Source organism: Heteronotia binoei, chromosome 4, assembly GCF_032191835.1.
Source record: "Heteronotia binoei isolate CCM8104 ecotype False Entrance Well chromosome 4, APGP_CSIRO_Hbin_v1, whole genome shotgun sequence".
Taxonomy (NCBI): domain Eukaryota; kingdom Metazoa; phylum Chordata; class Lepidosauria; order Squamata; family Gekkonidae; genus Heteronotia; species Heteronotia binoei.
In genome coordinates this window covers 131,712,206-131,736,642 of record NC_083226.1, presented here as the reverse complement: position 1 = coordinate 131,736,642, position 24,437 = coordinate 131,712,206, and the positions used below count along the sequence as shown (strand labels likewise).

The 24,437-nt window shown below is 39.8% G+C and overlaps 1 protein-coding gene across 4 annotated transcripts in view; it reads left to right on the top strand.

Moving 5' to 3' along the window:
• Positions 1-12,793, top strand: part of RASGRF2 (Ras protein specific guanine nucleotide releasing factor 2) — a 183,478-nt gene extending 170,685 nt beyond the window's left edge. For all 4 annotated transcript variants that reach the window (XM_060235762.1, XM_060235763.1, XM_060235761.1 and 1 more), the window contains 4 exons: positions 2,331-2,410; positions 3,306-3,423; positions 6,264-6,332; positions 12,168-12,793. In XM_060235762.1, the coding sequence (XP_060091745.1) occupies positions 2,331-2,410; positions 3,306-3,423; positions 6,264-6,332; positions 12,168-12,260 (360 nt within the window). In that variant the 3' untranslated portion in view covers positions 12,261-12,793. The remainder of the gene's footprint in view (positions 1-2,330; positions 2,411-3,305; positions 3,424-6,263; positions 6,333-12,167) is intronic.
• Positions 12,794-24,437: the final 11,644 nt, after the last annotated feature.

Genomic DNA, 24,437 nt, shown 5'->3' with positions numbered 1-24,437 from the left:
ACGATGATTCCTTCCAAGCCAGCTTGGGGGGGGGGCACAGTGCAGGGATCTGCCTGCCAGGACTGGCAGCTTCTGGAATGGCCTTAGATCAGCCATATCTCTCGCAGAGCTGACCTTGAAAGGGTCTCAGCCCCACCTACCTCAAAGGGTGTCTGTTGTGGGGGAGGAAGGTAGAGAAGATTGTAAACTGCTCTGAGATTCAGAGTGAAGGGTAGGGGTATAAATCCAATATAATCATAATCTTCTTCTAAACAGCATAGAAATCACATAGTAGGATTCTACTAACAATAAGCTATATGAAGCAGTGTATAGAGCAACCCTATTCCCTTTGCAGAAAAGCCCTCTTGAATAGTTCAATTTTGCAGTTTGCAGAAGGCCAGGGAAGTGGGAGCTTTCCTGACCTCCTCATGCAGGCCAATCCACAAGGCAGAAGCCACAAAGGAACATGTATGGGTAGTTGTTGATTTTGCCTGTTTGCAGGTTGGAACCTGCAGAACCCCTTGCTGACATGAGCAAAGCTGACATGATGGAGCCTAGGGAGAGAGGCAGTCCTGCATATGAGAGGGCCCAGTGGCATGAAGGGCTTTGTATGTGATAGCCAATACCTTAAACTGAGTGCAGTAACCAATGGGCAGCCAATGGAGCATCTGCAGAATGGGAGTAATATGCATGCTGCATCTGGCTCTCAGCTTCTTTTGTTTTGCTTCTTATTTTGTGTACCATTAAAAAAGACGCACTAAACAGCTTGCCTGCTCCTCCGCTTCAACCCATTTGCAGCTTTCCAGCACAACCTCAATTGGAAAGGATGAAAAAGAAAGTGAGAACAACTGAGAATATGCTAAAAGGAGGGTATGGTGCATAGGGTGTTTGAACAAACTGACCTCAGGACAAAGGGCCAGGCATGCCATAATTTTGAATCTCATCTAGCAGTGCATCTGCTATGGTGTAGAAAGAGTGCTTTTTAATGCTCAGTACTCCACCAGACTTTTTTTCTGTTACACCACCACCTCTCCTTTTATCTGCTATCTCAGCAGCTGCCCATGCCTAATCCTCTGCCTACCATTCCCAAGTAATTGTGCTGCTGTTACGGTTTTGTTCTGCCAGCTTACCCATCCTGACTGTCAGCGCCACTTGCCAATTTTGTCTACAACTTTTCCAATAATGCGAGATCTCACAGTGTGCATGGCACCTCTGTTGTACAAAAGTCTCCCTCTGCCTGCTGTACAACTCTGCCTGGGCTTTTTTCTGCTCTGTAGCAATACTCTCCTTGGAGATCGTTCTGATGCAGCAGAGACAGACATGTTGAGAGGATCAAACCTCCCTTCATGGGCCTGTCAGAACAGAGGCTTCTGCCTCTGATGTGCCATGCAGCCAGCCTTCTTGGCTAAATGTTTGCCCACTCCCAATCTGCTTTCTTAGCTAGTTAAAATTCGGCAGGGAGGACCTCTTAGGCAAGCCATACTACGGTATCTCTGAAAGTCTTATCCCAACAGTATAGCCAAGAAAGCAATGAAAGTCCTAAATTATATACTTCCTATTGTAATAAGATTCCCTGTGAAACCAGTGGTAAAATGAATGAATTTAATAACAAACATAATAAAAATGAATAAATCTTTTTAAAACGAAACAAAACCAAACCTATATATTTTTAAAATTTCTAATGCCATGAAATAAGAAGCAGTTTTATGGTTTTTTAACCTAGATTTTCAAGCCTTTTGTCTAATTTTCTGGAAGATATTGTGAACTTTGGATATGGTGGACTATATAGACTTAAATAAGTTAAACTTTTAAATTAACTATAAAGCATATATGGTGGGCATGCTAACTGAAGTAGAATCCAGTGTTAGTGTGATGCTGACTGACTACATGCAGAAAAGTTATCCTTGTGTCATGTACATGATCCCACACGACACTGATTGTTGCACTTGAAATGGGGTGCGGCATTAGAATATCAGCAGTACTTATTTCCAAGCCAGAAAAAACCAGTATGCTTCCAGTCTGAATGTATGGATTGCAACATATAATAAATAATGCCTGGGATGCTTTCATGGGCAAGTGTTTTGCCCATTGTATGACTTGCATCATATTTGAATTCAGCCCTAAATAAGCACTTTATTTTTTATTTTTTTATTACATTTTTATACTGCATCCTCTCCTGTGTGATCTTGAAGCAGTTTAGTGAAGATTTATGTTTCGTGAAGATACAACTAGTCCCACTATGATTTAGAAAAAATATTTATTTGAAATTGAACTCATTTGAGAGATACTTTCTGGACTGTGACATGTTCTGTTTCTCTAGGAGTGACTTTTCTGATTTGTTCTGTTTGTAGACTAAAGCTCTTATGGATAAGCTTCAGAAGACTGTTTCATCTGAGGGAAGATTTAAAAATCTCAGAGAAACACTCAAGAAGTATGTCTCATATTACTATGCATATTGGATAGTTATTAAGTCTTCCATTAACAGCTGTAATTGAAACAATACTGTCTCATAATTTTATGGGATCATCTTTTTAATAGAGACTTTATGACGTTTCAGTCTTTTTAAAAATGTACTCTGAAGTCAGTGTTGTACACAGATATTTTGGCATAAATTGCCAGGACATATTAAGCTATTGTTCTGTATGTAAAGTTTTCTGTTATAACTTAGAATTGATAAAGTTTTCCAATAAGGATATTGTTTCCTTGATCTTTAAAAACTACTTGGAAAATTCTACAGTATCCGCTGATTCATATAGGCATGATTTTAACAGAGAGGTTGTGTCTAACTACTGTCATTTTAAGATGGATGTTTAGGGGAACACGCTACTAAAGACTGCTCTCATCTAGCCTCTTGTTGATGGGGTTTTTGTATTCAACCTCCAATTAAATAACATGGAGATTACACTGTAGCTGTTTGTTGTAGCAATATTTTAAATACTTAATTACCAAATTCCACAGCTCATTTAGTCAAGAGTAAGATTAATATACCATAGCAATACAGTGGAAAAGTATCAAACAATTCATATATTTTGTGCGTATTGCCAAGAAATTTGGTCTTCTCAATATCACCATGCATTGTTGCTTCTACACTTTGTGGCAGCCTCAAGCTACATTGTTCTTTCCATGTTAAAGTTAGATATTAGAGAAATATGTCAAATCTGAAAATTGAATATTATAGAGTTGATTATAACTCAGCTATGCTTGTTTAGAATGAACTCAACCTTAAGGGGTTAAAAGCCTTCTAAATAATTTTAAAGAGTTAGAGGTATGTGATATAGGATCCAGAGTTGCCAAGTAGTAGTAAAATCTATTTCTTATCTCTGCAGTTGTAATCCCCCCTCAGTGCCATATCTTGGAATGTACTTGACAGACTTGGCATTTATTGAAGAAGGAACACCTAACTTTACTGAAGAAGGCCTTGTCAATTTTTCCAAAATGCGAATGGTAATTCTTCATTCTTTGTAGGTTTTTATTGACAAAGATTAGTTATTAACCATAAGAACTGAATCTGTGCAGCATTTTAGGGTGCATAATGGGCAGAAATGTAATTTGTATCCAGGGACAATGTTCTATCACCACCTGCTGGCAGATTTTAGAGAATGAGTATTACAGTTTGCATGTTGAAGGTGAACAGCCAACTGAATAACTGAAAATGCACAGAACCTAAATACCCTATAGTCCCATATGACGAGCATGCTTACTTTTGAGGGAACAAAAATGCACATTAGGGTTATTGTGCATTCTGAGGGGGCAGAATTTATAAGAGGTTTAGTTTGGAAGAATTACATAAACAACTTTTATTGGTGCTTTTTGAATTTTTATAATTTGTATTGTTTTTAACTATAAAAAGAAGCATAAGCATAGATAAATAAAAGGGGGGAAGGGCATATACAGAATGGGAAAAGCAGGGAAAAAAGAAAAGCACAAATATATCAGTTATAATTCTACCTCCAAATAAAATATCCAATTCGTTCTACTTGCAAGTATAGAGTTCTCCATATATTTTACCATCTTTATCTTTCATTGTAAAACATTTACTAAACTATTATTTGCAATACAAGTCTAAACAATTCTTCAACACAAATAAGTATAAACAAGTCAGAGCAATCTCAACATGGACCTGGCTGATTTGGCTTAACCATGTTGAAAACACAGACTAGTTTGTTAGTTTAACATATCCTCATTAACATAAACACAAAAAATTCATATCTTTATCCTTAAGAAGCTAAAAGAAAAATACAACATAGTATTTTGTCTATCTCAATATAAACAGTTTCTCCTGGGAGGCATACTAAAAACAAATCTGGCAGTTTACATAATAACTGTGCTGTCTGCCTTTTTAACAATTAATCCAACTCTTTTAACCCTATTGGTCTAGAAAAAACAACTTATTATAACCCAAAGATAAAAATCACATGCCTGTTCTTATTGAGAGTTCCATACTCAACTACCCACAAAGATAAAAACATTTCAAGAAACCCTTCTTGCTAAAAAAAAATCTATCTCCTGATTTATGACTAATATGTACTTTCTCTGTCCTTAATACAGTCTGAGACCAATATCTTTATCCTTAGGCTAGAAATAGAGCACAATAATTTATCTATCTTATTATAGTCAATTTCTTCAAACAAACATATTAGAAGGAGATGTACTAATTTACAAAATAATTATGATGTCTACCTTCTTAACAATTATAGATTAATTTGTAGGATTACCCATATCGATAACAAACATAAAAAGCTAATATCATTATCTGTTAAAGATAAATTCACCAATTCATCAAATAATTATGCTGTCTGCCTTCTTAAAAATTGATCTAGATTAACTATTTTTACATAAAATTCTTTTCAAAGACTTTTTAGTCCTTTAGCTTTTATATCATATTGTTTTAGACAAGATAACTTATTATAGCCCCCCCCCCCGCAAAAGAATCTCATTTAGCCTTCTAATATCACATATCAGATTTTCTTACATATCCAACTATCCACAGAGAGGGATCTATCTCAGGAGGCTCTTCTTTCTGAAAGATTTCCACATCATGATTTTCTGGTTAAAATGCACTTTCTTACTTTTTAATGTAGTCATCTCTCTTGAAGAAAGTGGGAAAAATTCCACAGCCTTTGTTCCTCTCGACATAACTTCAGTCAGTCTCCATTTCCGGTCTTTTTAAATTACACCATAGGGTTCCATTTTGATTTTCTTTTGTTCTTTTCCCAATGAGTCGCTCTCCCATTTCAATTCCACAGATGTCAACGGTTTCTCCTTAGCACTCCGCTCATGTAGATTTGAGATTTCGCTTTCATCACAAAAGCTCCCATTTGTTCCTTAACCAACTCTGTCAATAAACCAAGATCTTGCCTCAGAGAATTCAAACTGCTTAAAATATCTTTTTTGTGAAAAATTTCGCTTAGCAAAGCCATTTTTCTCTGTCAGCAAACTTAGTCCATTAATCCAAGTATCTCATTTTGTTCAGACCGTATTGCAGCTGATAATAATCTCTTTAACAAATATCCAATTATAATCTGGGTCGATTTAAGTATCCATATTCAGGTTAAGTCAAATCGTTTCCAGTACTTAGAGATGTTCTTTAGCTTTTCAAGGACTCATTCACAGGGAAATTGGAGGTATCGACCTCTTTCCCTTCCTTTGAACTGCCCATTTATTGAAATGCAAAACGACCCATTAGCCATCGGCAACTGAAAGCCCACTTACTTGCAGTGTAGAATTGTCATGCTTGAGGTAGAGAAGTGATAGATCGAAAGCTTATTGAAGAGAAGAAAAGCAAGCAATCGGGCGTTTACCTCTTGCTGCTGTAATGGCGATCACGACAGGGAGAGCTTTGGGGCATACAGAGAGAACAGGAACAACTGCCGTTGCGCCCCTGTCTTGCTGTAAAAGCCCCATGCTGAAAAGAGACCCCTTCAGGGCCTCTTTGGGGGTATCACATCTATGGCACCCCTCCCTCTGCCTGATTCAGGGGGGCCGCAAGCAGGAGAACTCGCGGACCCCGCTGAGATCAAGGCGATGTAGCCCAGAAGACTTTTATTGGTCCTTTTTGTAAGGTACAGTGGATACTTAGGTAAAATAGGAAGTGTGTCTGCATAACAATATGGCTCAAGTAAGACTGATTAAGGATTGTTATTCATAAACGTTATGCTGGTCAAGGCCCATAAACAGCATCTATGTAAGGACATATTTTGAATAAATGTATTCATTTAGTTTTAGTAAAGCCAATATTGTATAAACTTAAAGAAGAGACCCTCATATATCTGTTTTGTTAATAGATATCGCATATTATCAGGGAGATACGCCAGTTTCAGCAGACATCCTATCGCATAGAACATCAGCAAAAGGTACAATATTTTGTCTTGTCTCGATTTTGATGCTTACACTGAATTTCTCAATTGAGCTGTAGATGTATATCAGTGCAATGTCACATTTACCATCTGTGAGATTAAAAAGAGTTTTTTGGGTCAAAGTTAAATCTGGCTCTGAGCAGGAATTTAAGAGGGTATAACAAGAACACTCATCCAGTGTCTTCTGGTTAGGTGGTACCAAGATGGTCTCAACTGTAATAAACTATACATGGAACTTATTAGTAGGGTTTTTGTTACATTTGCTGGTAACTCAAAGGTATTTAAACACTACTGGTATATCCTTGGACTTGCCTGGATTGTGTTCACAAAATAAATACTTAGAGTGGTATTCACTCTGCAGCTCAATCATCAACCAAAAGAGCCACATTTACTTCCACCTTGCCATGAGACCTGTACCTCACAGCTTACCCATTCCTCTGGTGGCAGCTGTTTCAAGGTGGAAACCACCTGCCAATTACAAGACTCCACACCAAGTGAAGGCCAAGCCCACTTTCCTGAAATGTATAGCAGGTGCCACATTGAGAAACAAGTACTCAGAAGGGCTGCAAGTGGCATGTCAAAAAGCCACATGTGGGTCCCAAGCAACTGGATGTGTATCATGGATTTACAAGACTGTAAAATTCTCAATTACCAGTGAGGCTTTAAGAAAAAAACCTACACTCCTGGATTAATTAGGATTACCAAATGAGTACAGTCTGGTCTGTTGAAATTCTTTCAAGAATAGAGAACATGAATGCTAGAACAGCTTTCAAAAGAATGTCCATTATGGAAAGCTCCCTCTCTCTCTCTCGGCTTGGCTTTGCGAACGAAGATTTAAGAAGGGTGCAATAGTCCACGTCTGCTGCAGGCTCGCTGGTGGCTGACAAGACCAATGCGGGACAGGCAGGTCCAGCCACAGTGGCTGCAGGGAAAAGTCTGATTTAGGGTTGGTGCTGTAGCAGTGCGATTCTTCCTCAATCTCCTTTTGTCCTCAAGACCAGCTATGCGTGCGTTCTCAAAAGAAGAGACAGCCTGGTGGATGGTGTGCCTCCATGCTTTGCGATCTGAGGCTAGGTCAGACCACTGGTGATGGTTGATGCGACAGGTGCCAAGGGATTTCTTCAAGGAGTCCTTGTACCTCTTCTTTGGTGCCCCTCTATTTCAGTGGCTGGTGGAGAGTTCGCCATACAGGGCAATCTTGGGAAGGTGGTGGTTTTCCATCCTAGAAATATGCCCTGCCCAGCACAGCTGCGTCTTCAACAGCAGTGCCTCGATGCTGGTAACCTCCGCCCGCTTGAGAACTTCAGTGTTGGTCACAAAGTCACTCCAGTGGATGTTGAGGATGGTGCGAAGGCAGCGCTGATGAAAGCGCTCAAGGAGTCGCAGGTGATGACGGTATAAAACCCACGATTCGGAGCCGTAGATGAGGGTTGTCATCACAACTGCTTTGTAAACATTGATCTTTGTGCCTTTTTTCAGATGCTTGTTGCTCCACACTCTTTTGTGCAGTCGGCCAAATGCACGGTTTGCCTTTGCCAGCCTGTTGTCAATCTCCTTGTCGATCTTAGCATCTGAGGAGATGATGCACCCCAGGTAGCTGAACTGCTGAACTGTCTTCAGAACTGATTCACCCACAGTGATACAGGGAGGGTGATAATCTTCCTGGGGTGCAGGCTGGTGGAGAACTTCTGTCTTCTTCAGACTAACTTCTAGGCCGAATAGCTTGGCAGCCTCTGCAAAGCAGGACGTCATATGCTGCAGAGCTGATACCGAGTGGGAGACGAGTGCAGCATCATCAGCAAACAGTAGCTCTCGGATGAGTTTTTCCATTGTCTTGGAGTGGGCCTTTAGTCGCCTCAGGTTGAACAGGCTGCCATCGGTGCGATAGCGGATGTAGACACCATCGTCATCATCTAGATCTACTGCGGCTCTTTGAAGCATCATGCTAAAGAAGATCGTAAAGAGAGCTCCACTAGAATAGAAATAGACAAATGGCTTGTATGGTAATCTCATCCTCTTCTCTCCCTCATGCATAGGATTTTCTCTTTTTTTCTTTTTTCTTCCTGAGCAGCCTCTATATCTATTTTATTCTTATTTGCTGGTCTATGGCTGTCCCACCTTGTCACGTTGTTATACCTTTTGATGTTGGCCTCTGCCCAGGGACTTGAGGGAAGAAACAAAATTGCCTGCATATATTCACCTTCTAAAATGGCACACAAGAAGCTTTTGGAAGTTAAAAAATAAACAAAATATTTTATTTAATTTGGAGGGACGGTCAGGTAGAATCAGGGGCAGGATATATGAGGTGAACCAATAACAAAAACTGAGGTAACTTTGTAATCATACTTCGTTGTTGTTCAGCCGCACAGTTGAGTCCGACCCCATGGACAAAGTCTTCTACCATCCTCTAAAGTCTGCTCAAATTTGTGTTAGTTAAATCAGTAATGCTGTCCAGCCATCTCATCTTTTGCTGTCGCCTTCTTCTTTTGCCTTCTGTCTTTCCCAGCATCAGGATCTTCTCCAGTGAGTGCTCCCTTCTCATTTGGTGGTCAAAGTATTTGATCTTCGGCTTCAGCATCTGACCTTCCAGGGAACAGTCAGGGTTGATTTCCCTTAGAACTGACTGATTTGATCTTCTTGCAGTCCAAGGGACTCTCAAGATTCTTCTCCAGCACCACTCAAAAGCATCTATTCTTCTGAACTCGGCCTTCTTTATGGTCCAACTCTCACAGCTATCACACTAAATCCAGATAATATGTTGCCAACAAATAAGTGTTTTTGCTTTTCAACAGGGTCTTTGAAACTTTGAAGAGAGGCTTTCTTTTCAGTGTCTTCTAAAACTCTCAAGCATAGGTTCCTGAGTTTCACTAACTTTTAAGGTTTAGAAGGCTGGAACATGCATCCAAGTTCCCAGAATTCTTCTCTATACACAGACCAGGGATCACTCCTTGTTTTAGAGTTGTTTCCCTTTCTACTGGGCAAGGATTATTTCTCTTTACTAGAAGCTCTGTCCCTTTTCAGCTTGAATGGGGATCCACTGTGATCCACTCCCTCCCTCAGCCCTTTTCTCAGTCTGCATTCAGTGCTAAACTGTCTCTTCAACTGTCAGTTCCCAACTGTCATTTCTTAGCTGACATTCTTCACAGCATTCTGTTTGAACATCCTGTCACTCAAAGGATCTCACACTCTGTTAGAACATTAACTCTTGACAGTCCATCCCAGAGTGTTACCCCAAATTGGTAGATGTGTTGGTTTCATAACATGTAATGTATCCTCTACAGTTGTAAGGCCAGACCATGTCACCACAGCAGTTATTTCGGGACCAAACATTCTAGTGCATAACCAGGTTCTGATAAGATACAGCACTCCAATTAAGAAGGAAAAACAAGACACACAGAGAGAATTTCACATCCAACAGTCTTTGTCCTCTAACAAGATACAAGGCTAGAAAGATGAAATGCTAAGATATTTTTAAAAACATAAAACAACATTGCAATGTATAATTGCGTTGAATGGGAATCTACAGGAGAATAAAATGTGAAAGGAAAAAAATATGTTGCCTGATCCTGAGGAGAAGATTCTATTGTAGTAAGTTCCAAGGCAGAAGGAAAAGGAGAAGCTGGTTTGGATCAGAAAATTAATTCTCAATGTGGAGGAAAAGTCTAAAACCTACTATGAAGTTGGGGATCCAAGGTAAGGGGTTCAGTGATTCAGCAAAGATGGCAACATTCAAGAAATAAGCCAATCACTAAGTTGAGTAAGAAGGCTTTTGTGCAGAGGCAGCTATAAAGCTGGATGGTCTCAAGATGCCCTATTAATGAGTTTGGAATAGATGAGGTGCTGGAGGGTGGGCACATCTAAGTGGGCAATGGTATGATTTAGGTTGAATTATTAAGTTATCAGGACAGTGGACTGGCTCAGGCTGCTCTACAAAGGGTAAGCAGTGGCTTGGTGACATTTCTCTGGACTTGGTATTGAATTACTCTATAGCCTCAGGTTAATGTCCAGCAAATGTGAGTCAGTTACTCCTAGATCTGAGGGACCTCTAGAGTCTGAGGACAAAAAGGCCTTTAATCAGTGCTCTTTGGAATATTTCAGCAGGTGGGCTGGTCCTGTATGAGAACGCCCAGAAAAAAAGCCTGCTAGTTCAATAGCTCCCATCTTCATATCAAACAGGATTAGTTTTTATCTGCCCCTACTCTACAGCTTTATTTATTATTTGTTTCCTTCATTTGTACCCTTCATTTCACAATTGTGGAGACCCAAAGCAGCTTACATGATTTTCCTCCCCTCCATTTTATCCTTACAATAACTCTGTGTGATTGGTCCAAGGCCACCCAGAGCCTGGTCTAACCAGTACATCAGCTTTCCCTTCTTCCCTACCCCGGGAACAGTTTAACAGTAACAAGTCGCTTGGGTGAGTTGTGTGGTAGCTATTGCCAGCCACCCTCAGCCAAGTTGCAGAAATTGTGCATTGGCTGTCTGTGGACCCAAGCAATTCCATAGCATCAAGGTACCGAGTAGCCACCCCTGGATCTTGGTGAGTTGTACAGATTTCATGGTAGTGATTTACTCCAGTGATTCATGCCACATTTGCTGTCCTATAATGGCACAAATCCAAGTGGCTATCGCCATTGAGTGTGGATGAGTTGCCCAGGTTTTGTGGAAGTGAATTGCCCATTGGTTGTGTACTACTTCTAAGGTGGGGAAAGAAGTAGGGGAGGCCAGCACAGACCTAGAAAGAGCCCTGCCTGCTCCACCTTGCCTTTTACTGAGACCGATTTTGCACTCACCCTTACACTGCTTTCATGTCCATCTTCTCAGCGTAGCATCCTCCCGATTTCCCACTATTTGCGCCAGGGCTGCAGCAAACATCACGGGTTTTGTGCAGCAAACGGAAACCGCTAAAAACCAGTTTCCGTTTGCTGCACGAAAACCGCAATGTTTCCTGCAGCCCTGGCACAAATAGTGGGAAATCGGGAAGATGCCGTGCTGAGAAAACGAGTGTGAGAGCAGCTTAAGGTGAGTGTGAAATCGGCCTGAAAGAAATCAAGGCATGAAGGTCTCTAATATTGTTGTGGTTTCCTAGTAACCCCTAGAATGCGTTCTGAGATATGCCATTCATTTCTTAAAGCTACAGGTGTTGCTTCTGTTATTGGAGAAGTTGACCCCCCCATGTATTTATTTTTAGATTTCAAGCATTTCTGAAACTTTTTCAGGTTTGTAGGAATTCTGTCTTATCTGTTCATGGTGTTGAATCAAAAACTCAGGCAATGTTGAGAATTAGATATAGCAAGGAAGGACTCTTCAAGGACTTGTATGGGCATCTTAATTTCTTCCCCCCCCCCTCCCGTTTCTACTTTCCCTTCCCAGAAAGCCCCTATAACCCCTTCTCTTTTCCTGCTTCCTTCCCTATTTATTTTTTAAAAATTTATTTATGTTATTTGTAGTCCAACTTTCTCAGTAGGATTCAAGGCAGATTACATAGAGTAAGTCAATCCCATTAGACAACCTACCTGCCATGCTCCCATTCAACATAATTGGAGGCTGGAGCATCATTTTCACAGGCTCCAAAACTGAAACAGCTGAGTGACTGTTTTTCCTTTCAGGGGTAGGGTGGCCTCCTGTCTTTTGCTGTTACTTTAGACATTTTCTGATACTAGTTTTCACATCTTCATAGAACACATCTACTGGCCTGTCTTTCTAGAGTAAGCCCTTTTTTTGAATATTAAAGGATAAAATATCTTATTTACCAGGCTTGCAGTGCAATTCAAATCTAGAAATAGTATTTCTGTATTATATAGTAGTTGTTTCCTATTCTTCTACTTTCAGGTCACTCAATACTTACTTGACAAGAGTCTCATCATAGATGAAGATACTTTGTATGAGCTATCCCTAACAATTGAACCCAGATTGCCTGCTTGAAAAGTCACCATTGTCCTTCTGCCTATGGAGAACTTTAGTGTAATGGAAACATTGTGCATAGCATGCGCTAACAGAATGCAAGGGGAGAAAGCTGAGAAGAATTCAAGTTCCCTTTTCTATTAAGGGACTCGGAGCCTCACAAAGATTCCTTTTCAGGCAAGGAGAAGCAGTAGGTGGAGAAGACAAAATGCCAGAAACATGGGTTAAATGATTGTTGCTTTGCAAAGGTAATATTTCATTTAAAAGGGACAGTAGAGCTAATGAAGAATAAAAGCTGGGTAATAATCATACTGTTTGAGGTAATGAAGGGGCGAAAGGAAATGTAAGTATTGTGTTCCATTATACTTCAGTAAATGGAAAATGGCCATGTGAAAAAGAGCATGCAAACATCCAAGGCTTTGACCCATCTACATTTCATTATATCCATTGTAAACAACAGGCATTTAAGGACAATATGTTAATCTGTAATGACAAAAAGATAACATTTAGCAATCTCATATCAACTTCATTAGGTGCTTTAATCTATTCATTTTAATTTATTTTCTCCTTTTGATAGAAGGAAAAGAGATATTACATATTAAAAACCAATTTAATACTGTAAATACACTTCTTCTTTGGAAATGTAGTGAGGCAATCCAGAGATGCAGATTTCTAAACAACCTTGCAGATTTTCCAGATATAAAAACTTAGCTGAAAATATAACAGTGCAGTCCTAACACCCTTGACTTCAAAAGACTTAGAAAGGTGTAACTCTGCTTCAGTGTTGCACTTCAGGTGTAATAACTTGTCTTACCTTTCTAAGTCTATTGAATTCGAGGGTGTTAGGACTGCACTTACATTCCTAGGCTAGATTTTTATACCTGGAAACTGTGCAAGGTTATTTAGTGTTGCACTTTAAGTATAATAATTTGACTTGATTAGTAAAGAATTGGCCCTTCCATAGATGAGTTACCTAAATACGTTACACTTTATTTTTGCAGGTGCTAGAGTTCTTCTTAAAACTCTCATTATATAACTCAATGTGAAATTAGGGTTGCCATCTCCAAGTTGGGAAACACAAAGATTTTGTTGGTGGAACCTGAGGAGTGATAGGACTTCGGTTGGGTATAATCCCAGAGAAGCTATCTTCCAAAATGGCTATTTTCTCCAGGGGAACTGGTTTCTGTCACCTGGAGATCAGTTGCAATAGCAGGAAATCTCCAGCCACCACCTGGAGATTAGATTGGCAACGCTATGTAGAACCCATGTGATTTCTGCTTATTTGATGGGCACTGATATGAGCAGGCTTCCTTGATTCACTTTATGAAGGACAGCTCCAAGTAAATATACTGGAATGTACACTGAGCTTCCTCTCTACCAAAGCAAATAACCAAGCCTTTGCAGATGGGGAAGAGTCTTACACATGCACCATAGCTCCAGTGTCCAAAAGGAATAGATGGAGCAGGGTGATAGTATGAATTAGTTCCATTTCTGTTAGATTTTAATGTACTTTACAGCTGGGATTGATCATTTATAGTACAATCCTAGTATTTATACTCAGAATAAATTTCATTGAGGTTGGTGGGACTTGGATGCTTAAGATTGCAGCCCCATAGTTTGTCAACAGGATTACGCTAATAAATCAATTTATCATGACCATTACCCATTTCTCTGTGCATTTAGGAATCTCACATATCAAAGTGCTAAACTGTAATGAAAATATCTACTGTATTTATATGTTGCCATAAATATAATAACGAAATCCAAGTGTATGCTGTAACCCTATAGCCTGGCATGGATTCTGTGGCTCTGATGTGCAAATGGAACTCTGCATGAAATGGGAATTGCCCATTCTCTTGGAATGCATGTGAAGAGATTGAGTGCATGCTTGAACTGAGTTGTTTGCACACACCCAGATGTTGTGGAAGTTTAGACTGCAATTTGTAGTCATGTAGTTACTAATTATTTTGCTGTTATAACTTTGTTGAGAAGGGCACTCTATAAATCACACTCTGGCAGCAGTAATTCTGAATACAGGAAGAGCAGATATATCAATTTGGACAAGAATTACTGCTTAAAAAGCAGCAAATTATCAACCCCATATTTAAAATTGAAACATATTTCTTTCCCTTTTTTGAAAATATGGAAAAGCAACATAATTGACCTCTACATTCCTAATATTGCCTTTAAAAGAAAATGAAGCAGTTTGAAATCACACTGATTTCAGAGGGAAGAATATACTTCAGTCTTTGCCTCTAAAATCAGTGGACATAAATGTTTCACTTTTACAAAGTTTCTATCACTGTGTGATCCAAATCAGATCCTTTTATTAAAAGTGTTTATGGTGCTTCCTGTGGTTTCATTGATAAAGAACCTCTTCCTAAAGTTGCATGAAAAATGAACACAGTTAAGTACACAATGCAGATATTAGCACTGTTGTATATCTAGGCTGGAAAAGTGTCCTTCCTTTTCCAATGACTATCAGCCAGTCAACAAAACAGGGCTAAAAATATTTACTTCCCTTAAACCCTGTCAGGGAAACTGTGACTGAGCATATCTGAGCTGATGTTTCTGACCAAAGTCATTGAGCTGCTAAATCCTAACAATAGAAGATAGATCTGCCTATTGTCTGATTTTTGTCTGTATTTGCACTTTAATTATATTGCCAACCTAGACAAGAGCTGACCAGTAAAGTCTGTTTTGTCTAACTATAAATTCCTGCATTTATAAATTTTATCTGTTCAGTAGTAAGTTTAATTATTTCCTACATACTGAGGGCCGTTTTATAAATAATTGCATGACTAAACATTTTAAAAAGTCTTAGGAAAATTCTCAGTAAGTTTTGAAAAAATAAGAGAATTTCAAAGGCATATTTTAATGGTTTTGGTAAATGAATGTGATAGAAGTGAGTATAAACAACATTGTTTATAGATACTTTTTTTCAAGCAGCTTGTTCTTTTTATCGATGACCAACAAGAAAAGCTGACTGCGTCCTGATGCATGATAACTGAAGCATGGGTTACTTGGACCAAATGGTTAATTTATTGCATATTTTGTGTTCACATTATTTTAAAAATGCTAGTTATTTAAGAAAAGTACACTGACCACAAAGAAAATACTTTTTTGTTTGTGTATTTTTGGAAGGTATGTGCTCTATTCCGGAACCATTCATCTGCCTCAGCATCCTATATAACAACATAAGAGGTTTTTTTGTGGGCATAATCTGTGATGTATAGTGGTTGATTATTTTAAATTTCATTTACTTGTATTTTATTTTACAATATCAGATTTGTGCTTAGGGGGATCTTTGCCAGTCATGTTGTATTAGTACAGCAGAATATGCAATTATCTGTTTTATCCTATTGTTACACAAGTTTCAGTAAAATGTAGATTAGTTGTCAAGATCCCAGCTTCTTAGTTTCAAAATCTTTAACAAATACTGAGTTAATTGTTCTCATCTCAGCCTACTAGCAGCAATCTAGACACATGTTTTGCATACATTTCTATTGTGGAACAAGTGTGAAAGAAAAGCTGCAAAGCTGAAAAAATTTGGCACTAGTTACTAAACCAGTGAGCAGCCACTCTCTTGCATTCCTTTGCAGAAGGGTATAGTCTGCTATGAGCATTTTGAAGGTCTCATCATGATTATTTTTATTTATTTTTGCTATGCACCATCTCCCATACAATTACAACCCTTGAGATACAGCTCTGTGGAGTGGGTCTGTGAAGTACCTGTGCCATTGCTAATTATTAGCAACAGTAACCCTATCATGCTTGTTCCATTTTGTGAACTTTGAAAATTGCAAAATTAGGAATTCCAAGCAGGCCTACCTGGCAGATTTCATTTACTTCAATCTCATTCAGAGTTAGACTTACCTAAGACCAACTATGAACTGATGGGATTAAGTATGCCTAACATGGTTGGGCTGTGGCCTTCATGTGTGTGAGCTTCCTGGATCTTACATTACTAATAGCTTTATGTTCACCCGTTCCCTTGTATTCTTCTTTGGTTATTTCATTGTATCCTTTGGCTAATAAAACAGGAGATTATAGGTTGGTTCTAAAGGTCCCTTTCTGCTCATTGAAGGATTCTTCTTTTCACAAAGGATTCCTTCTTCCTTGAGCTGAAGGCTCCTACTGTGAATAGTCAAGATATTCCATCACCTCCAGGTGGATCAGCTATCAGCACTGGATCAGCTACCAGCACTTCCAGAGAGGCTGGCTTGGACTTAGCAAGAAACAGCACAGGTTGAGGACCAAGCCAAGAAATATAGGTACTGGCTTGCCCCTGTGGTGCAAGGTGTGTTCCCCTCATCGTGTTGCTGGTTTGTCAGAAAATCAGCCCTGTGAGCAGAAGGGTACCTTTGGAGCAATATTTAATATACTGAGACATTTACTAATATTTATGACCAGATGGATTTGGTGTGTATCATGATGATGACATGCTATGACTTTGTATTGTTCGTAAGACTTACTACATGAGGCAATGTGCCATTATGCAAATTAAACATTTTCTTCTCCAAAATTCCTTTCCATTTTGGTCATTTATTTTATCTCAAACTGGATGGAATGAATTTAAATTTACTTTGCTATGTGTTTGTTCCAAATAAAAAGCAAGATAATGCTGAGAAACATATTTTTGCCACTAGACCCTTCCTTTGGTTTGTATTTCAAAACTACTATATTCTGTTAACTTCAGAAGTCATCCTGACATGCCTATCATTTAAAAACAAAATGTAGATATCTGAGTTATTCTGTGAAACTGGACACTAATCTCAAGAGAAATTTATATAGCTGGTTTGGAGTAGTGGTTAAATATACAGACTCTAATTTAGGAGAACCAGGTTTGATTTCCCACTCCTTCACATGCAGCTGCTGGGTGACCTTGGGCCAGCCACAGTTCTCACAGAGCTGTTATTTCTAGAGCAGTTCAGTCCCACCTGCCTCACAGGGTGTCTGTTATGGGGAGAGAAAGGGAAGGAGATTGTAAGCCACTCTGAGACTCAGAGTGATGGGCAGGGTAAAAATCCAATTATTCTCAATCTCTCTGGTTGCTGTGATTCAATGGAAGGATACATTCATGTACAAGGGTGCTGAGAGAGAAAGAGAGCAAGTCTTCTGCTCCTTTCCCTATAACATATGATTAGTGCTATTAAATATACTTTCAGGTGGATAGGCATGCTGGTCTGCAGTAGAAGAGTCCAGTAGCACCTTAAAGTCCAATAAGATTTCCATAGTACAAGCTTTCAAGAGTCCCAGCTGCCTGTATCAAATCTTTAGGTGGCACTAGAGTGGAATCTAACTAATAAGCATATTATGATTATCATGAGGCTCCTGGAATGATTTTTTAATTTTCCAGGAATGGAGAAACATAAGAACATAAGAGAAGCCATGTTGGATCAGGCCAACAGCCCATCCAGTCCAACACTCTGTGTCACACAGTGGCAAAAATTTTTTTATATACACACACACTGTGGCTAATAGCCACTGATGGACCTGTGCTCCATATTTTTATCTAAACCCCTCTTGAAGGTGGCTATACTTGTGGCTGCCACCACCTCCTGTGGCAGTGAATTCCACATGTTAATCACACTTTGGGTGAAGAAGTACTTCCTTTTATCCGTTTTAACCTGTCTGCTCAGCAATTTCATCGAATGCCCACGAGTTCTTGTATTGTGAGAAAGGGAGAAAAGTACTTCTTTCTCTACTTTCTCCATCCCATGCATTATCTTGTAAACCTCTATCATGTCACCCCGCAGTTGACGTTTCTCCAAGCTAAAGAGTCCCAAGCGTTTCAACCTTTCTTCATAGGGAAAGGAAAGTGCTCCAGCCCTTTAATCATTCTAGTTGCCCTTCTCTGGACTTTCTCCAATGCTATAATATCCTTTTTGAGGTGCGGCGACCAGAACTGCACACAGTACTCCAAATGAGACCGCACCATTGATTTATACAGGGGCATTATGATACTGGCTGATTTGTTTTCAATTCCCTTCCTAATAATTCCCAGCATGGCGTTGGCCTTTTTTATTGCAAATGCACACTGTCTTGACATTTTCAGTGAGTTATCTACCACGACCCCAAGATCTCTCTCTTGGTCAGTCTCTGCCAGTTCACACCCCATCAACTTGTATTTGTAACTGGGATTCTTGGCCCCAATGTGCATTACTTTGCACTTGGCCACATTGAACCACATCTGTCACGTTGACGCCCACTCACCCAGCCTCAACAGATCCTTTTGGATTAAATAAAACATTATTTTTATTAATACTTTCTATTGTTGAACTGAATTTTTGTTGTTGAACTGAATTATACATGCTGTTCACCACTTTGAGGTCTCTCTAATTGGGACAATTAAAAGGTGGGATAAAAATGTTTCAAATCAATAAGGAATATAATTTCATCATCACAGGTGTTTCAAACAAAAAGCATACAGAAAAGGGCACTGAAATGTTTCAACCATTTGTGCAATTGCATCTTAAAACCTTACCTTGCCCAGTTAATCTTGCTGATATACAGTTGTCCTTTGCCAATGATTCTCATTAATAATATGGATTCTTTTTTGGGGGGGGGAGGGTGCTTTTGTTTCTGTGTGGAGTCCTATAGTTGGAATTTGTGGAGGTGAATATTGGGAGCATTCAAGGCTATGCAGAAATGCATTCTCTATACCAGTTCTAATCTCATCTATTCTTTTAGGCTTATCTCTTGTGAGATATTAATGAGAAGCAAGTAGTGAAATTATTTTGTATAGTCAAATAAAAGGAAAGGCCTGCCATCTAATGTTTAGGATTCAGGTAAAAATAAATGAAAGAAACTCCCAAGATCAGACCAACGTTTTTTTGATGCCCTAAATGTATTATGACTTTGGTTCCCTTCCCAAAAGAAGTCAAGAGATAATATATATTTTAAATAAAGGAAATTTAGTTTATTGTATTTTATATAGCCCATTTATATTCTGCCCTCCCTGCAAGAGGGCTCAGGGCAGATTACAATGTATAAAATAACATAGTTAAAATATAAAAATATTGAACAGTTAAAATAAGAATTAAAACAGACAGCTGTCGGCCAGCAATACACAGAGTCAGAGAATGGTGCCACTGAGTATAAAACATCTCAAGAGCTGGGCCCATGCAGAGAAGGCTGCATTAGGGAGGCCAGCTTAAGTGGGCACCTGTCACCTCAACCAAAGCCTGGTGGAACAGCTCCATTTTGCAGGCCCTGCAGAATAGTAAAAGGTTTGGCAGGGCCCTGATCTCAAGGGGGGGCATGTTCCACCAGGCTGGAGCCAGGGTAAAGGTTGAAGCTAATCATTTCTGACTAATATGGTACTCTATATGATCTGCCACCCCAGGCATCCACCCATTTCACCTACATGAAAAGCCAGCTTTTTAATTTCCTTGATATAGCTAGAAACCATCATCCTGTCCACAAGTAGCCCGATTCCTGTTCTAGGAATTTTCTTCCAAACACATAATTGCACAGAACAGACCAAAAGGCTCTGTTACATTTGCAACTTTCCATTGTGCCCCCCAAGTCTTATTTTCTCTTGTCTAAACCTTCACTAGACTATAATTACAGCATTTAAAGTATCCTCTGTTGCTGTTCTCTAAATCAGTGTTTCCCATTTGCCACAGAAGCCTCACTACCGGGTCACAAGAAAAGCCAAAACTAGCCCCGCCCTATTTCTGTGTTGTGCAGAGAGGAGCTGGGCTGCCTCTCCTTCCTTCTCCACCGCTTAGGGTTGCCAAGTCCAATTTAAGAAATATCTGGGGACTTTGGGGGTGGAGCCAGGAGACATTAGGGGTGGAGACAAGATCAAGGCTGTGACGAGCATAATTGCACTCCAAAGGGAGTTCTGGCCATCACATTTAAAGGGACGTCACACCTTTTCAATGCCTTCCTTCCATAGGAAATAATGGATAGGGGCACCTTCTTTTGGGGCTCATAGAATTGGACCCCCTGATCCAATCATTTTGAAACTTGGGGGATATTTTGGGGAGAGGCACTAGATGCTGTACTGAAAATGTGGTGCCTCTACCTCAAAAAACAGCCCCCCCAGAGCCCCAGATACCCGCAGATCAATTCTCCATTATTTTCTATGGGAATAAATCTCCATAGGGAATAACAGAGTTCCCAGCAGACATTTCCCTCCCCTCCCACCGCTTTCTGACGACCCTGAAGCGGGGGGAGGGCCTCCAACCCGGGGGATCCCCTGCCCCCACCTGGGGATTAGCAACCCTACCCCCGCTCCCAGTGTTTGAAAGAAAAGCTAACATCCATTGGCAATTTAGACCCATGAAGTGTTCTTCAGGGTATGAGCTTTCATGTGCCTTGCAGTATGTTCTTTTGGGGAGATTTCCCCAGGAGGCCTGGGCAGCAAAGAAGGGTGTGTGTGTTTTTTTTCCAGCCGGGAGGGGCGGGGAGTGGCTATTTTTTTTTACCAAAAGACTTTTTTCCCCTTTGCCTCCCTTTCTTTCTTTCTTTCTTTCTTTCTTTCTTTCTTTCTTTCTTTCTTTCTTTCTTTCTTTCTTTCTTTCTTTCTTTCTTTCTTTCTTTCTTTCTCTCTTTCTCTCTTTCTCTCTTTCTCTCTTTCTCTCTTTCTCTCTTTCTCTCTTTCTCTCTTTCTCTCTTTCTCTCTTTCTCTCTTTCTCTCTTTCTTTCTTTCTTTCTTTCTTTCTTTCTTTCTTTCTTTCTTTCTTTCTTTCTTTCTTTCTTTCTTTCTTTCTTTCTTTCCCTGCAAGTGATTTGCTGTCTGTATTCTTGGTGCTGGGAGGGGGGGAAGCAACAGTGGGAGGGCTTCTAGTGCCCTGGCCCCACTGGTGGACATTCTGGTCTTTTTGGGCATTGTATGAGGGAATTTTGGACTGGATAGTCCACTGGCCTGATCCAACATGGCTCCTCTTATGTTTATGCATTTCCATGTCTTTCTTTTCTTTTCCTTTGCTTTCCTTCCATTTCATTCTTTCCCTTTCTTTTCTTTTCTTCCATTTTTACTGGATGAAACTTTTCTGTTCATCATCCTGTTGTTGCAGACATAGGAGCTCTGCCAATGAAAAGCTGGCACCCCCAGTTGTAGCCAGGTGGCCTTCTATGAGATTTCTGTGTGAGTGAGTGAGAGTAAGAGGTGTGGGGCAGAAAGAGATTATTGGAGATTATTGCAGTATATCTCAACAGCACTGGAAGAGATGGTACTATGAACTTGGCACCATTCCACTGGTCCTGCTTTTAACAGCTGTCTGACACCAAAATTAAACTACTCCTGTAGATATTAAAAAGGATGAAAGTAGTTCACTGGCTAAGTATCTGCACAACAGGTTGCTTTTAAAGGCATGAGAAACACAGCCAGTAAAAAGCTGCAAGCCCCTCATAAATATCCTTTTTGGGATAACTGCAGAAAAGCTTGCATGAACTTCATATAAGCTTGGTTGTAGCTTGAGGCAGGGTTCCAGTAGCAGCAGCTGGAGGAAGGGTCTACTAAATGTGTCACCATATTTTGAGGTACAGCAGCTGCCAGGGCCCAGTGTGGGTGGTACACAGTGCTGGCATTCTTGATGGCAATGGCAACAGCACTCCCAATTGCATATACTGGCTAGTGCTGTTGAGGAAGGGATGCGTAGGTGGTGCAGGCAATTGAACATGGGCATTAGGAGTGCTTGCAAGCTAGAGAAGAATACACAAACATATAGGTGCATGCAGGTGTGGGGTGAAAAGAGAGGACTGCCCACTTTCCACCCCCATTTTGGCTCAGCATGAGTTTCAGAGAGATTTTTCTGAAAATGAATTTCTGAAGAAGACGCAGGTTTGGGGGAGTGCCCTGGAAGTGACATTGCAGGAAAAGGTAGAGTTTTGGTTCAGTGTGTCCTGGAAGTGACATCACTTGGTCCTTGACATCACAGGAAATGACATAATTCCTGTCTCCCGGTTCCACCCCCAAAATCTTCTAGCTCCACCCCCAACTTTAGTGGGTCACTAAGGAGAAATGTAAAAATAACTGGGCCACGGGAAAGAAAAGTTTGAGAAACCCTGCTCTAAATTATCACAGGTGTATTGAAAGCATACTGATAGGAATGGAACACTGTAATCTAGTTAAGACCTGATACAACAAGTAGATGTACTGTTATTTAAATACAAGCCATGTAGTGAGAAAATACACACGAAAGCTTAAAGAGCAAACTCCTAAATTTTACCAATGGGGAAATTTTTGCAAGGTTTCTGGTTTTTCAAGGCTTACAGTGCTAGGTTTTTAAACGCTTCGACTTTTTAAAATGTAATAACTTTGCACTCTGTTTATTGTTTTATCGTTTGTTGTGAGCCGCCCTGAGCCATTTTATGGGAAGGGTGGGATATAAGTCATAGAATAAATAAATAAATAACCTAAACCCACCTAAGTCCAGTACAGTCAATGGTCTTTGATGTCATTCTTTTTAGGACTGTACTATTAGAAATAAATTCAACATGAATTAAATGACATTCCAGCAAAGTATTCTGGTCCATGGTAATTGTTTTGATGTAAAAAATAAAAAAGAACAACAACTAGGGAAAACAACATACTGTAGTGCTGTAGGCACCCACTAACATTTCCAAATGTGTTATGATCAATAGTGCCAACAGCTGTTGAATAGTTTAGAAAAGAACAAGGTACTGGTACTGCTGCCAGGCACATCATCCATTTCCAGTATAATAAAAAAACAAGTTTAAAACATAGTTTGTATGGTTATTACAAAACAAATTTCAGCCAGGAATGCCTTGAATTAAGTAACAAATCATAGTCTAATTACAGCCCTCCCCTCTGCATTTGAGATTAGTTTAAAATTGACTTAGTGCTTTCATAAGCAAAAGTGTTTTCCATCTGATACCACTGTTACTGACTCTGTTCCAATCCAGCAAGGGAAACACACACACACACATTTCCATGTGCAAATCACTCTTCCAGATTAAGCCTTATGTGTATGTATTAGAAAGGTTTGCAGAAGAAGTAAACTTGCAATATAGCAGCTGAAAGTAGTTGTGGATAGATCAAAATGGGTAGCCATGCTAGTGTGTGTGTAGCAGTAGAAAAGGAGCCCCATGGTACAGAGTGGTAAACTGTGGTACTGCAGTCCAAGCCTGAGTTCGATCCCAACAGAAGCTGGGTTCAGGTAGCTGGCTCAAGGTTGACTCAGCCTTCCATCCTCCCGAAGTTGGTAAAATAAGTATCCAGCTTGCTGGGCGTAAAGTGTAGATGACTGGGGAATGCAATGGCAAACTACCCTGTAAAAAGTCTGCCAAGAAAACATTGTGATGCGACATCACCCCATGGCTTGGTGACAACTTGGTGCTTGCACAGGGGACTACTATTACCTTTTTAGCAGTAGAAAAGAACAAGAGTTCTGTAGCACCATAAAGACTAACAGAACTTGTGGCAGGTACCTGAAGAAGTGAGCAGTGACTTGTGGAAATTCATAGCCTGCCACAGATTTTGTCAGTCTTTACAAACATAATTTGTTTACACCTAAACAAATTATCCGCACAGGGGAACTGAATCACAGGAATTCTTTTCCCTGTAAAAGGTGATGAGTACTATTGCCAATGGCTTTCTGTGAGAACTTTGTATAACAAACAAAGTTGTTTAACTGCCACATATGGTTTTAGAATATTTTAGTGCATCAAAGACAGTTAATTGGTTTGCCCTGTGGTGGTAGAGACATTCATTGTGTCACAGTTCATAATTATACTACCATAATTTATTCATTGGCTACCAACAGTGGGTGAGAATAATATTGCAAAAATCTATATAATAGGCACAAACACCAGATTTATATTGCAAAGTGGACTCCTTTGGACACCTGGTTTCAAAAGAAGTTTTCTGTTTCAAATTAGATATTTTCAGATACCAGTTTAAGTATTAATTAAGTATTACCAGTTTAAGTTTCAGGTAACAGTTTAAGTATTTTCAGGTACCAGCTGCAACTGAGTTTAGAGGGGTGTGTGTGTTTGGCATTACGCTCTAGACCTTCTTTGCGTCCTCAAGGAGATTTAGTGTCCTCAAACATTTAGATCTGAGTTGAATGACATGGGATTTGGCCAGTAAAAGATACAGTTTCCCCTTTCTTTCTCGTCCAACCCCACCTCCCACTTCCCCTCCTCATATGACCTGTATTTTTGTAACTCACAGCACGAAGTGCTGGTTCAGTTCCCACTTCTTGGCTTATACACTACAGG